General features: G+C 45.0%; 1 protein-coding gene across 3 annotated transcripts in view; it reads right to left on the reverse strand.

The window, feature by feature from the left end:
• Positions 1-15,375, reverse strand: part of TUBGCP3 (tubulin gamma complex associated protein 3) — a 96,116-nt gene that overhangs the window by 60,308 nt on the left and 20,433 nt on the right. For 2 of the 3 annotated variants that reach the window (XM_025364571.1, XM_025364573.1), the window contains exons 3-8: positions 13,424-13,491; positions 8,375-8,452; positions 7,272-7,489; positions 4,675-4,847; positions 3,500-3,618; positions 2,663-2,788 (exon numbers count right to left, since the gene is read on the reverse strand). In XM_025364571.1, coding sequence (XP_025220356.1) covers positions 2,663-2,788; positions 3,500-3,618; positions 4,675-4,847; positions 7,272-7,489; positions 8,375-8,452; positions 13,424-13,491 — 782 coding nt within the window. The remainder of the gene's footprint in view (positions 1-2,662; positions 2,789-3,499; positions 3,619-4,674; positions 4,848-7,271; positions 7,490-8,374; positions 8,453-13,423; positions 13,492-15,375) is intronic. The other variant, XM_025364572.1, reaches the window with a different exon arrangement.

Below are 15,375 nucleotides of genomic sequence, written 5' to 3' on the forward strand. Positions count from 1 at the left end.
AGTGTGGGATGGGGGGGGCAGGGTGGTTCTGGGATAAAACTGTTCCCACCTCAGATAATTAGACAGACATTAGATTCTCATAAGAAGCACGCAACCTAGATCCCTCGAATGCACGGTTCACAACAGGGTTCACGTTCCTATGAAACTAACGCCATCACTGATCTGACAGGAGGCAGAGCTCGGGCGGTCACGCCTGCTCACCCTCCACTCACCTCCTGCTGTGCGGCTCAGTTCCTAACAGGCCACGAACCAGTACCGGTCCACAGCTCAGGAGCTGGGACCCCTGCTCTAACACATAATATGATACTACTATAGTGATGATCAATCCACCTCCTGGAATAAAGTATCTACATAGCGGTTTATTTCGTTATCTTGTATTGATTTTGTGTGTGTGTCTTGCTTCATGTCTACCAAGTTAACTAGGACTTATCAGTGACACTTGCATAAGATGATGATATAAACCGAGATACGATCAAACACTCCCTTCAAGAAAGGGGACAGGGACTCTAAAATCACAGCTGGCTGCTGAGGGGATGGCCCATCAGTCCCACCTGCCTCAAGAAAGAGCCAGCTCACTTCTCTCTGCCTTTGCAATGAAGGAGAATGGTGGCTGGTCATCGAGCAACTCACTAGACTGGCAAACAGAATAGAAAACAGTCCTAGCCTGGGGAGCAGCATCTTTATACACATTCTCTCCCCATCTTCACAATCTGGAGGTAATCACTACTCCACTCTACGCAGGACGAAACTTGTGGCCAACAGAAGATAACCTGTGCAAGATGACGTGACCATTAAAGGAGAAGCCCAAACTGGAACCCTGGGCTGCCTTGCTTCAAAGCTCAAAGTGTGACTCCTACTCAGCAGCCATGCTGCCACAGCACACTCCTATCCACTAGGCACACTCCTCCCTGCCAACCACGCTCCTCCCCACCAGCCACACTGCCACACCACAGGCCTACTCACCCACCACGTTCTTCCCCACCAGCCACACTCCTCCCCACCAGCCACGCTCCTCCCCGCCAGCCACGCTCCTCCCCACCAGCCACACTGCCACACCACAGGCCTACTCACCCACCACATTCTTCCCCACCAGCCACGCTCCTCCCCACCAGCCACACTCCCACCCACCAGCTACACTCTTCCCCACCAGCCATGCTCATGCTCCTACCCACCAGCTACACTCTTCCCCACCAGCCATGCTCATGCTCCTCCCCACCAGCCATGCTCCTCCCCACCAGCCATGCTCATCCTCCTCCCCACCAGCCACACTCCTACCCACCAGTCATGCTCCTCCCCACCAGCCACGCTCCTCCCCACCAGCCATGCTCCTCCCCACCAGCCATGCTCCTCCCCACCAGCCATGCTCATCCTCCTCCCCACCAGCCACGCTCTCCCCACCAGCCACACTCCCACCCACCAGCCACGCTCCTCCCCACCAGCCATGCTCATGCTCTTCCCCACCAGCCACACTCCCATCCACCAGCCATGCTCCTCCCCACCAGTCACGTTCTTCCCCATCAGCCATGCTCCTTCCCACCAGCCACACTCCTCCCCACCAGCCACATTCTTACACACCAGTCAGGCTCCCACCTACCGCCCAGGCTCCTACTCACCAGCCACACATTCTTACCCAGCACCCACACTCCTACTCGCCAGCCACATTCCCACCCACTGGCCGTGCTCCTACTCACCAGCTACATTCTTACCCACCAGCCATGCTCCTCCCCACCAGCCACACTTCCACACTACACGCCTAATCACCAGCCATGTTCTTACCCACTAGCCACACTGCCACACCACGTGTCTACTCACCAGCCACATTCTTATCCACCGGTCATGTTCCTGCCCACCAGCCACACTGCAGCACCACACTCCTACCCACCAGTCACATTCCTACCCCCTAGCCACACTCCTACTCACCAGCCACACTGCCATGAGTCCTGTGCTATGCTGGGCTTATAGTACACAGTTATTTTGTGAGTCAGTAATTTTTGGAGATTTCATTGGCAGTAATTACTGTCCAATAAGCAACCTATGGACAAGACCACATGCTGCTTAGCCACGAAGAAGGGCTGGACAGTGGAGATGCCACAGCTCCTGTCGGCTGCCCCCTGTCAGGCTCCACCAGGAGGAGAAGCAGCAGCAGCTCCCTCCCAGCCATGCACTGTGCCACTGGCAGTGCCCACCCAGGGCTGTCCAGACAGCCATAGCCGGATTCCCATCTCCAGCTTCAGCAGTGTTCCCAAACCCTGCCTCACCGTGCTGCCTGGGGAGTCACGCAGCTGGGAGTGTCCCCTGTTAGCAGGCCCCATCCCAGCAGGGCCCCTCCTCCACCTTCCGGAGGAGGCAGCAGCAGCTGGGCAGGGCCCCCCTTGAGCGTTTGGAATCGGGCAATGCCAGCTCCCCATGGCCAGCTCTGTCTCACCATTTTCTCTGTGCTTTACAGTCCTCCAGCAGCTCCTGAGCCAACCTGCTGCATTCAGTGTCCTCATCAGCACCTACTGTGGTTTCTACTTTCTTGAGTGGACCCTGACAGTTGACTCTCAAAGTTGCTTTACTTGGAAAGAGCCGTAGGAGGAGCTATTTCTCAGTAAGATTTCAACTAGAATAAGCGTTTCCCAAAGTACGCGGCATCCCAGCATCCTAGGAACCATGAACACACCTGCCCAACGAGTCCGAATGAGCGGTCCAGGCTCCTCTGGTCCGTGTATCTTCTGATTTTATTATGCAACCATCCCAACTCAGAGAGCCTGACTGCTGTGTCTCTCAAAGACCTACTTAGATTTGCCTAAAAAGTAAATACATCAAATGTTAAACATTAAAAGTCAATACCAGAGTTTTAACTAGTATTTTTCTCAAACACTTATACTTTTAATATTATTATTATAATCCTTAGGCTTCAAGACATAAAAGTTAAAACTAAGATCCCATCACTAAAAGGAAGGAAAGCACATCAAGTGACAGCGTGATGGAAAGCACCTCAAAGGGCACCATGAGCTCCCTTCACACCACCCTGCAGTTGTCCCGCGGTGTGGCAGAGATGGTCTGTGATCTCAGTTACGCTGTGAAAGGGCTAAAAGCCCCAGTGTGACTCACACCACAAGAAATGGGCATGGTAAAGGCAGGTTATGGAAAAAGGAAGCAAAAGTGGGTGAAGACCCCTGACCTGGAATCCTGCATCAATGCTGAAGGCGCCAAGGGACCTCTGTCCCCTGGATGCCTCAGCCATCACACAGCAGGATGCAGAAATCAGCTATGGGGTGGCCCCATCAGTAGATGCGAGGAAAGGAGGCACACATTAATCACAAAGGGTCCCCATAATAAAACTGAACGAGCCACAATGGACAGAAATAGAAACCAGGATTCCACAGTGCAATTTCACCTCACACTGGATTCGCAAAATCCCAGTACCACCTTATCAATCAACAGCTCACTATCTGGACTTCATGACATTTTTTTTCTTTCTGAATATTTTAAATTAGATTTTATGTTACCATACCTTTCCTTCTACTTTGTAACAATTTTCAGTGTTGTTCATTTTGATATTTTTGCCGTCTATGCCCTGAAAGACGTACAAAATGTCCCTTACCAGAGCTGCTTCTGTAATTTCCATAGTACCTGCAAAATCATTTTTTAAAGAGTAATTACTAGACAATACATTTTAAGATACAACAGATATTACGACACAATTAGCTTCAGATTAGATATTTGCCACCCGGATGAAATTTACTAACTCAATAAATAAGTTCAAGATGAAAAAGAGAGTATGAAGTTAGAAAGAAACAAGGTGAGTCTCAGTCTAGAGGCTGGCCTGCTGTGCCACGAACACACAACTGTCCAACACAACATGAGTGTGGGCCGTGGACAGACAGACGCCGGACGCGGGAGCTACACATGGGGACAGGGGGAGTGGGGCAGATGGTAGAGACTGCTGCGGGGGACTAAGACTGCCAGGATGTCCTCCGGCTCTCAGATGCTCCTCACCTTCGCATTCTACACAAGTACAGGTACAGGTAACATCCAGAGCCATTCCAGAATCAGCAGATTATAAGTCAACAGGGAAGCCCAATCCTCTATTTTCAGGACACTCATGTTTCAAACGCTGCTAACTGTAGTGTTCTCAAGAAAGAAACTCAGGCTTCCCTTTGGAATCTAGCAGGGCTTTAAAACCCTCCATGAGGTATTCATCTCACCATCGAGTAATTCCTCAGGGACTGTCTTCGACATGCCAGGCACTGTGCTAAGCACTGGCCCCATAAATGAAACAGACTTAGCCCCTCTGTGGACTTAAGACTTTGGTGGAAGAAGATGACTTTTACTACGGTGCCTAACCCAGCCTTAAAGACTTTCAAACCAGGGAGAATGGCAGGATGAAAACAGACCAGGAGAATGCGAGGAGGAACAGCAAAGAAGAGATATGTGTGGGGAGGAGGCCACATGGACGAGCAGCCAAAAAGCAGACTGTGCTGGGAGGAAGAAGTCCAGGGAGCCTGGGGTGGAAAGCCAGACTCCCCAAGGTGCCGCAGACCACCAGGGACTCTGGACTTCATCATAAGAACAAGAAGAAACCACTAAAAGGTTTGAGGTGGGGCTCCTGGGCCGTACTTTAAAATAAGGAACGGCCGAATTCCAAACGTTCACCGAAAAGCTGTATAAACATAGATCTTTACTCACAACCCGTATCCCCTTCTCTCCTGGACCTTGTCATGTTGCGAGACACAGCATTTGGGACACCTTTTGAGGTAGTGGCTTGTGAAGAAGGCTGATTTGCAGTTAAAGTCCATGCGAGTCGTGACCCCAACTGCTGTCGAAGGCAATCTCCTACTCCCGGAGCTTGATGAGACTGTCTAAAAAAAGAAACATGTATTATCTTCTAATAGCCAGACTATTCACTGAAGAGACAAAAGTGTCCCCAGAAATTTCTCTTGTATTACTATTGTGAATTCTGTAAATTTATAAATCTCAGATAGCTGATACCATGACTTTATCCTAACCGAATATATCAGTAACAGACAGTCCCAAGTCCCCTGAACTTGGCCAAGCCTCCTTGGGACCCTTGGCCTAGCGTTCAGACCCAACACAGTGGTTGAAAAATCATCTTACTGCTACCTTACATATATATTTCTTACCATTAATATCAAAATCTACTTGGCTTTTCTTTATAAACATATACCCACCCTATAACCACTTTGAAATTCTCTACTTATTTTAATTTCAAAATCAACAACTCTTGTTCAGTCCCCATGTACTGAGTAGAATTGAGTCACTGTGACATTGTCCCAGGCTCCAAGCGCCTGGCCACACCTGTCTTCAGCCTTCAGGGTGCTCACTATGAAAAGAAACACTGTAATTTTCAATTAACTTCTAACATATACAAACGTATAAAATCTAAGCAGCATATTCAAATGCATATTCAAGGTCAAGATGGCTTGTCAGCAATTTTGAGACTATGTCAAAGTTGTTTTTTGAAAAATGTAAGAACCTCATAGCTGATTTCTAATAGCGTCAGTTTTGACAGATGCAACTAAATATCACTTCCTGGGACTGCAAAACACAAAAATGAGAACCTCAGCTGCACTAGTTTCCAGGTGCCAGAGCTTGGAATTAGTACTGGTGCAGTATTAGGGGGGTTCATCCACAATCCACTCATGAAGTAAGGAGAACAGGAAAGAACTAAAACAGTTCTTATTTTACTCCATTTTCATCAGGAAAGAAGTCAACAACATTCACTAAAACTATGTCTTTGGGCATAGTCCTAAATTTAAGAGGACAATTCTAAAAGACTTTCAGTTCAAAGTTCTCTATACAGATTTTTAATAGGATAACAGTAATTAATTTAAATTCTAAGGTATAAATGAGAATGTCAATTGATTCTTTTAGCTGGAATTTAAATTTTAGATTAAATGTGTCAAGTTCTGTTTTTAAATGCTTTGCGTTTTCTTTACACAACGCTAGACCCCATTGGTAATTCATACGTATAGAACACACATTCTGTTTTTGAGTGTCTTGAACATAATTGTATAAATCACAAAATGATTTAATAATTCTATTACACTTATACGGAAAACACCATTTATTTGATGCTAAATCCTTGGTCACTGTTTTTCTGGAAAAATATCTACTTTATGATAATCTACTTTAATGCGATTTCCAGGAACCAACTATGGCAAAAAGCAAATCCACCTATTTATCTACATATAGGAAGAATGCGTAATTAAAAACAAAGGAAAACAAAGTTCCATCCATGAATGACAACGGCACCTGCTTGATTCTCAGCTGTAAATCCTGTATTTCCTGAAAACGTGCTTTGACCACGTACATAACACCTTCGCTGTGCATTCCTGCATTTCATCATCTTAATTCACATGCACTAAAATGTCACAATCCTTAAAGATCTCAGCACTCGAGGGAAGTTCAACCTTATTTTATTTTACTTAACGATTTATTAAAGAATCCAGTGAGGAGAAAAATGTACATCAATGAAGAGGTCACTATTCCCTAAGAGAAAAACCTGAGCACACAGTCAGAGAACCTCTAGATGAAGGGCTTTGCACAGGGTACTTCAAGCTCCTTCGTGATGGACACTTCAGTGACAGCTGAGAACTGGCCGGAACTTTACAGCCAGCTCTGTCGATTACAAAGTGAAAGAACCCCTACCGTAGGACAGTTCTGAAGAGGAGTAACACAGCTGTGAAGAGGGCTAACACAGCCATGAATAGGAGTAACACGGCCGTGAAGAGGAGTAACACGGCCGTGAAGAGGAGTGACACGGCCGTGAAGAGGAGTGACACGGCCGTGAAGAGGAGTGACATGGCCGTGAAGAGGGGTAACACGGCCGTGAAGAGGAGTAACACAGCTGTGAAGAGGGGTAACACAGCCATGAAGAGGAGTAACACGGACGTGAAGGGGGTAACACGGCCGTGAAGCGGAGTGACACAGCTGTGAAGAGGGGTAACACAGCTGTGAAGAGCGGTAACATAGCTGTGAAGAGGAGTAAGTAACACAGCTGTGAAGAGGGGTAACACCACTGTGAAGAGGGGTGACACAGCTCTGAAGAGGGGTGACACGGCTCTGAAGACGGGTGACACAGCTGTGAAGAGGAGTAACACTCAGAGACGGACAGCGTCGGACAGAGTGCCCAGAATGCTGTCTGGCACGTATGAAGCCCACTGACACTGACACTGCGGGTGAACACCGATGTCTGGTTAACAACCTGCAGGAGTCTCTGTTTCTAACACACAGAGAATCTGTGCACGTCGGCGTGGCCTTACCCCGGAAGAAGAGACTGTGGCGCAGGCGCGGGGCCACTGAGGGCACACAGGCCGATGCTGCTGATGCCACTGCTGCCCACGCTGCCGGAGCTCTGGGCTGACTGGGCACTCCGATCCTGGTAGCTCAGGGGAAGGGTCTGAGGCCTGGCATAGTAGTAAGGGGTTGAGTGGGCATCTCTGGGTAAGGCCTGAGCAAATAAGGTAGCATAGCTAGAAACCTGAAAAGAGAAACACACTAAGAGCAGAGACAGAAAATTACAGAACAGTCTTCCCAAACCTAAAAAGGTCATTTATATTCAGATTTTCCTTCTATTTCTGTAAATGGATTTGGATTCTATACTTCATTAACAATAAATTAGATGTTATGCTTTTGAAATATGCCTAAACTGATAAAGTTTTAGAAAATTTTCTGAACTCTAACAACTACTACATTGTCTGATAACTAAACACTCATGCTGATTCAAGCAAACTGAAACTTAGATATTTTTTAAAGTTAGGCATTATTAAATAATGATTACTTCTATATATTCACATTTATATGCTTTACATGTATATTAATATATAACGATTGCTCAGACGAAGCCTTTAGCAATAGACAGAACTCTGTCACCCACACGCTTCGCCCTCTTTGCACTCCCACGTCTCTGGTGGGTACTTTATTACGGCAGACTCTGGGACACAGAGCACCAGAATCACTCTGACATACTGCAGGGTAGACACTCAGCCCGGTGATGACAGGGTTTCGCTGGCACAAAAGTAAAGAACGCTCACAACTGAGAGCATGAAAAACTCCTAAAGAATTGCCAATCGGTGCCAATATCAGTAACTTCACAAAGTAAACATCTTGAAAACCGACCGTTTATTCTCTATTTAATCACCCATTGTTGTCTGAATAACAAAATTCTGAAAAACATCTTCAAGAAACTGCACACTGACTAAAAACGCACTTAAAAAGAAAAAGTCAAAGAAATCTCTTGACCTTCCACGACCAGACAAGCTTGTTGCTTTCCTAGCATGATTTTCTTAGCTGCAGAAGCCGTTTCCTATCAAAGTCTGCCGGGGTGTCCCGACAGACCCGAAAACGCGAAGGCAAAGCCGCTTACCTTGCTTGGCGGCCTGCGTGGGTCCTCACTGAGGCTCAGCAAGAGGTAGAGTATTGACCATTTATTTTTCAAAACTCCCTGTTTGGAAAAAAGTTAACATTAAAGGAACGATTTTTATATTACTCTCCAGTCTTATTTTCCTCTTTCCTGAACTGTATTTCAAAACTAGAAATGCATTTCAAAATTCACATAGTGACATCAAATCTAACAGTTCATAAGTATTTTCAACAGTGCCACCCAACCGAAGGCAGAAGCAAATGTCCTCATGCAACCAACACCCTTTGGTCTTTCGCTCCCCTATTAACTAGCTCTAAAGTCCCCAATAAGAAAAGTTTTTTAAGTTACCCTATTGCTGAATAACAGTATCGTCTCCCCTGAAATAATTCTTACAATGTCCCCAAAACCATAATTATGAGACAAAGCCATCATAAAAATATGTGAATTATTTTTTCCTTTATCAACATCCCATTTAAGCCCCAAGCAGAAGTTAGTCTCAGCATCATGTGTACCTGAAGTCAAGATGTAGGTCTGGGCCGGGAACAGGGGCTCACGCCTGTAATCCTAGCACTTTGGGAGGCCAAAGCAGGAGGACCACTTGAGGTCAGGAGCTCGAGACCAGCCTGGCCAACATGGCGAAACCCCATCTCTACTAAAAATACAAAATGAGCCAGGTGTAGTATCATGCATCTGTACTCCCAGCTACTTCGGAGGCTGAGACACAAGAATCGCTTGAACCTGGGAAGCAGAGGTTGCAGTGAGCTGAGATCACACCACTGCACTCCAGCCTGGGAGACAGAGCAAGACTCTGTCTCAAAAAAAAAAAAAAAATGTGGGTCTGAAGCACTTAGTTGTCAAGATAACTAACCCACAGGTTTCTATGAAAGGGTCATCACACAGATTTCATTAATTTCCAAGTGTGTATCACACCAGTCTGATTCACAAACATAACAGCAGCCAAACCTCAGTATATTCTATTCATACAGCCTTACCTTTTGCATGCACAGGCTACAATATGTAAGTACCTTTATTTACAAAACAAATGATGGGATGATTGCTTATATTATGTAAACTCTCCATTACATAACACATTCTCTGAAAGTTTCTTTTAAAAGTAAGCTCATCCCAGGTATTTAAATTACTGTCTAACTTCAGAAAATTGGTTGACATAGGCTTTTTCAGAAACTCAACTCACTCCCCAGCCAGGGCCACAAGGATAAGAAACAGACCCAGCCCTGATGGAGCGTGTTTCACCACAGGCAACAGACAAGTGGGCAGATGCAATGTGTCAAATGGCACTTCACAGCTCACAAAAGGGCTCCCGGAGGAGACTCAAGTCCCCTAGAAAGATGGACCGTGCAGAGGGACAGACAGGAGAACACAGCAACCTGACAAAGGCCAGGAGTCAGGAGGCCTCCACGCTGCACCAAGAAACTTGGATTTGGAGGTAAAGACAACAGCAGGAAGCCTGCGAAGGACGTCGCGGGGAGAGGCACCATCACCACACAAGTGACGAACTGGCTGGAGGGGACAACATGAGAGGAAGACTGCTGTCATCTGGAGGGAGATGCAAGCAGCTGAATGCAATACAGTGAGCCTAGTGTGTGCTCAGGCACACGTCCCTGGCGAGTCCCTGCAAGCCGGCATCAGGGGCCCGTGAGGCTCAGGCACTCAGGACCAGGACCAAGGAGCCAAGCGGCCGCCAACCTTTAGCTCTTTCCACGCATTAAATCCTGTCATCATCACAAGCACACTATGACAGGGCTTATTCTCTTCATGACACAAATGAGAGAACGAAGGACAGCAAACATTAATAACTCAGCCAAATCACAGAGCCACATGCAGGGTTCACCCCCAGGTCTGTCCACCTCCAAACAAGAGGTATAGCTGGGGAGTCAAGATGACACCCAGGTTCTCATGGGGGCAAGATCAACGGTGCTGTCATTCACCAAAACAGAGAACACAGAAGAAAGAGCACGCAGCGTGCAGGTGGATGTGAATGGATGCCCAGAAGGGTGGAATAAGGCGCAACGCTCCCTTCAGCTCAGAGGATGCCAAGTTGTGAGAACCTGTGGGAGTTTTCAGGGAGTCTCTGAGTGAAATGACCAGTAGGTGAAGGGAAAGACGGCAGGAAATGTTCTACCTTTGCACTAAGGAACTGCTAGGTTAAAAATCTCAGATTTTATTTTAGCAAAGATGTATTTGAGGGTGAAGGTGGAGAAATTTCAAAAATGAACAAAATTACGCACCAAAAACCTAGCAAGTGACATAAAGGAGGAGGGAGCATTTTTTAACTATAAAAAGAGCAAGTATAAAACACCGAGGATCTCTTCAGTCTGCTGAAGACCATTTGATACGAAGGTGTGGACGGAAACCACAGGAGACGGTGAGGCAGTCTGGGAACACCACCAGCCAGGACCCACTAGGGAACACCACCAGTCAGGACCCACTAGTGTGGAACACCACCAGCCAGGAGCCGCTATGGGAACACCACCAGCCAGGACCCACTCGGGTGGAACACCACCAGCCAGGACCCACTAGGGTGGAACACCACCAGCCAGGACCCACTAGGGTGGAACACCACCAGCCAGGAGCCACTCGGGTGGAACACCACCAGCCGGAAGCCACTAATGACCCTGAGACCAGAGGGGTCAGGGCTGGAGACAGTAGCCGCAGGCTCCAGGAGGGCCCAACACAGCGCAGGGCCTGCCCTCAGGAGCTGTGGGCACAGCTACGCCACTGACAAACAGCTGCCCAGCAGCAGGGGAGATGACAGTTTGGTGTCATCCCTCTCCCAACTCTGGATTCACCCTGGGGCTTAAGCCAGTTCCAGCTGAAGCCAACCGGGAGACACACAGCGAGAGGCCAGGAGTATAATCCGCCAGGTCTACAGAGCTCAGAGGGGGCAGAAGTGGGTAGAGGAGAAATCTGGTGGGTGAAACCAGATCATTTCCACCACTCTGGCAGTACAGATGCTTTTAGCCATCCGAAACCACTTCAGACCCGCCACCTCAGACTCTGAAACTACAGGACCGCAAGTTCAGGTATAAAACTTTTAAAACTGTGCACAAACTGAATTGTACGTGAAGAAAGTCTTATCAGGACATGGTAAGAGCTAGAGGAACACCAAATAAACATCTTTGCAAAGCAGCTGCTTAGTGCCCAGCACAAGAGCTGATCTCAGCTTTCCCGGTACTGCCATACCAGAACACCCCTCATCAACAGGGCACCACCTACCATGCAGCCACAGCACCTGCACGCCATTTGTTCCCTGCCCTCAACGCCCCAGCCCTGCCTGGGCAGTCCAGCTGCACAATGTTCTTGTTCTACTCCCCTCATAAGCCATCCTCCCCGCCCGGCCTTTCCTGCTCAGCCACGCTTCAGACCCAACTCAAGAACACCACGGCACTCTACTCCCATCTCCATGTCAACCTGGACCCTCCTTCCATTCCCGACTCCTTCCCTCTAGGTCTAACAGCAACAAGAGCAAACAGTCGACTGCACCTTTGACCTTTCATCCCCGTGGTCTGCACAGCACACCCACACATGGGGCCCTAACTAAGACGAGATAAAAAATAGGATCAACAACCTTCACCCTTCTGCGGAGCCATTCTTGGTAAAATGATGGAATGGCTACTAACCTGAATCTGCTATTCTACTTTGTTTAATCGTTGGTCTTATACTATTACTTCTTAGTATTTTTCATCATGTTTCAGTCATGCAATGAAAAAGCCAAGCAAGTCAGTTTTGGGGGCGAGCCCTAGGAAGCAGGCCACTACTTAACATTGATATTTAGGAATAAACATTCATAGCTCCAAACAAAATTTTGGAAAACAACCATTCTAAGTCACAAGGTGTCTAAATATGTTTTCATCCAATGGCTGATATTAACCAATACAACAGCTTTTACTAGATGAAGTCTCCCTTTGGGGACCTTGGTAAGGCTAAGAATCTGGAGAAATATGGTATCCAGTAAGCAAATCTTTTTAACATTCAGTGTGTAGAAAATGGTCTTAAAAATGGAGAAAGATTTAAGAAAAGCAAATGATACAGCAGTTTGAAATAATCTGCCTGGAAATGAATGGACAAAAAAGGTTCCTATTTCTTACTCTGTAAACATTACAAAGATAATATCACAAATATTATGGAAAAAAGCATGCTTAAAACAGTGAATCCAAGTCAAACAATTAAGGAATCAAAATGGGCAGCAAATGAACTAAGCGTGTTTCAAGAGCACAATACAACAACAGAGGAAGTTTAATTACCAGCAGCATTAGGCCTAACTCAATCATTTTCACTGTGTAACACTAATAGTATTTGCTGCGCAAAGCACTAAACCTCTCTAGATTCACCTTCTTCTCCATAAAAGGAAAGAAAGCTGGATGAACTAAGTTCCTTTATAGTCAGAATTCACAAAAATCTCACCCTACGATTCAATTAATGTATTGGCATACAGGCTGCCAAAATCTTTTATGAAAATACAAGGCTGGGCTTGGTGGCCTGCACCTGTAGTCCCAGCTACTTGGGAGGCTCAGGCAGGAGGATCACTTGAGCCCAGGAGTTTGAGACCAGCCTGGGGAACACAGCGAAACCGCATTTCAAAAGAAAAAAAAAAGGTTAGATCTTTCATTTTCAAGTATCAATATCCAACCACATTCAAAATCAATTTTTTCATTATTTACTATGGCAGTACAAATTATGATCCAATGAATAAGTTTATCAAAGTTTAGCTATTATATGAAGATAAGTCAAGACTTCTACCAATGTACTTCCTCCCAGCAATGTATTTAAGTGACTACAATACAAACTCACAAATTCTGTTGACTTTCCCACTGTAGCTTCATTCATCTTTATAAACAATTTAGCACTAAATCCAGCTAAAACTTCTAATACTGAAGCTCACACAAAAAAGCAAATACAATCTACAATTAAAAGCAATTACCAATTATAGAAAAGTTTAATAAGATACCACAAAAAACATTCAAAGGTTCCTATACCACTCATCATGTCCTCAACAATGAGTCTAATGACTTCCAGAATTCTGCACTGTACCTGTGAATGAAGTTTTCTGTGGAGTTCTGAAAATAATGCAGCATCTGCTTCTCTTCGTTGTCGAATAACTGAAAAAACAGAAAGAAAATAAGCGTAGTAATTACAAACACCAAAATTCATTGTATGATACTATTTCACCTACAATAACATAACTCGCAAGTGATGAATTCAGAGTCAAAAGCCATTGTCAAATTAGATGATGAGCAACTTTTAAGCTCTATGAATCCGATCAATTCATCTAACTCCCTGACATTTGTAAAGTATGGAAAATATTAGGCTGGGATCAAAGAGTTTATGTGAAAATTAGGTAAGGTAATAGAAATAATGCGAGTACTTACAGTCCATCTACAAATATTAATCAACAGTAAGGCAAACTATGATCACTGTAACTAGTTAACAGTAGTCACTTGGAGGTAGGGATGGAAAGTGAAAATATCAGGAATCCTGAATCCAAGGACAGTAAACAAGTACAATATTCATGGTCATTCATTCTACTTGGAAACTACACATCCTAAACATTTTTATTAAGATACACAGCAATGTTTCACCTTGTTTTAGTATTAAATGTCATAATCAATTACTGTTTCAAAATAAAATTCAAAATAGCTTATTAATTTTCATCCACCAATTCATCTGATTAACAAATGTCTTTGGCTGTTCCAGCTACACTTACAAATTATCTGAAAGCAGCTGCAGCGAATGAGAAGTTCATTCTATGCTCTGTTCCATGAAGGAGGAGAAGCTGCGGTCATATTGGGTTCCCTGGGGGAAGAGAACTCACTTTGCTCACATTTACAACACTGCAAACACCACCTGTGCGCAGGTGCCTCTCAAAGAAGCTGTTACACCCACTAGAAAAGGTGCCACTTTCAAAGGCTAACTTATAATTTCAACACTCTCTAATGAACCTTTGTATTTATCCCATTTTAGTAGTATGACTTTATAAAAAGCTCATCAGTCAATCACATTTAGCATTAAATGTTCTAATTCACTTGTATGAAGACAATGATTGACTCTACAGACAACCCCACATTCTTTAGTTAAAAAAGGATTTTGGTATGAAGCACATACCAGAGATTACATAGTGTAATTGTAACTGTACATTCGACTCTTCCTATATAGAAAAGGAAAGCTATCTTAAAATATACTATGTAAAATGCATTAAACAAAATGAATGCAATTAAAATTTGATATAATTTACTGTATTTACAACACATAAACAGATTCCAATTACAACCATGAAATCAAGCAAGTGATGCTCTTTCTATAGAATGAGATTGGCACTAATTCATACATGCACTACAGTCACAGCACAATAAAATAAGAAAAATGAACACATAGTATTTACAAATAAGTGATGTTTCTCTATTAAATTCCTTCTCTATTAAATTATACCACATCTCCAGTTACAATGTACCCCACCTGCCACTGTGGAAAATGTTTGTCACACATGATCACTTTTGCAATTTGTTTCAATATAAAACACGAGCACTTTATATTTGAGGTCGGTTATATCAAATGGAAAATTAACTTTTCTGTATTATTCCAGAGAGCAGAGCTACCATAACTCAACTAATCTATCAACAACTGTAATCAAATTTCAAACGTCTCAGCATTCGTAAGACATGACAAATAAACAGTGTCCATCGCGGGAGAGGACTACAGGTGCTGAAGAGCTGGTGCTCACTGGAGGTTCCCAGGAAGAGCTGGGACACCTGCTGGGACACCCCAGAGGCACCCAAGTCAGTCAACACACAACACGCCTTCATCTCAAAACACAACACACACAGGAAACACAAACTCTACATTGTTACAGTTTTCTTTTTTTTTTTTTTTTTTTTTTTTTTTTTTTTGGTGGGGTTTCTCTTTTTTAAACCCGGGCGGCGGTCCTTGGTCAGAACTAAAATACCTAAAAACACCCACCCCCGGGGGTGACTCCGGTGGGTGAAAAG

This window comes from Theropithecus gelada, chromosome 17 (assembly GCF_003255815.1).
Source record: "Theropithecus gelada isolate Dixy chromosome 17, Tgel_1.0, whole genome shotgun sequence".
Taxonomy (NCBI): domain Eukaryota; kingdom Metazoa; phylum Chordata; class Mammalia; order Primates; family Cercopithecidae; genus Theropithecus; species Theropithecus gelada.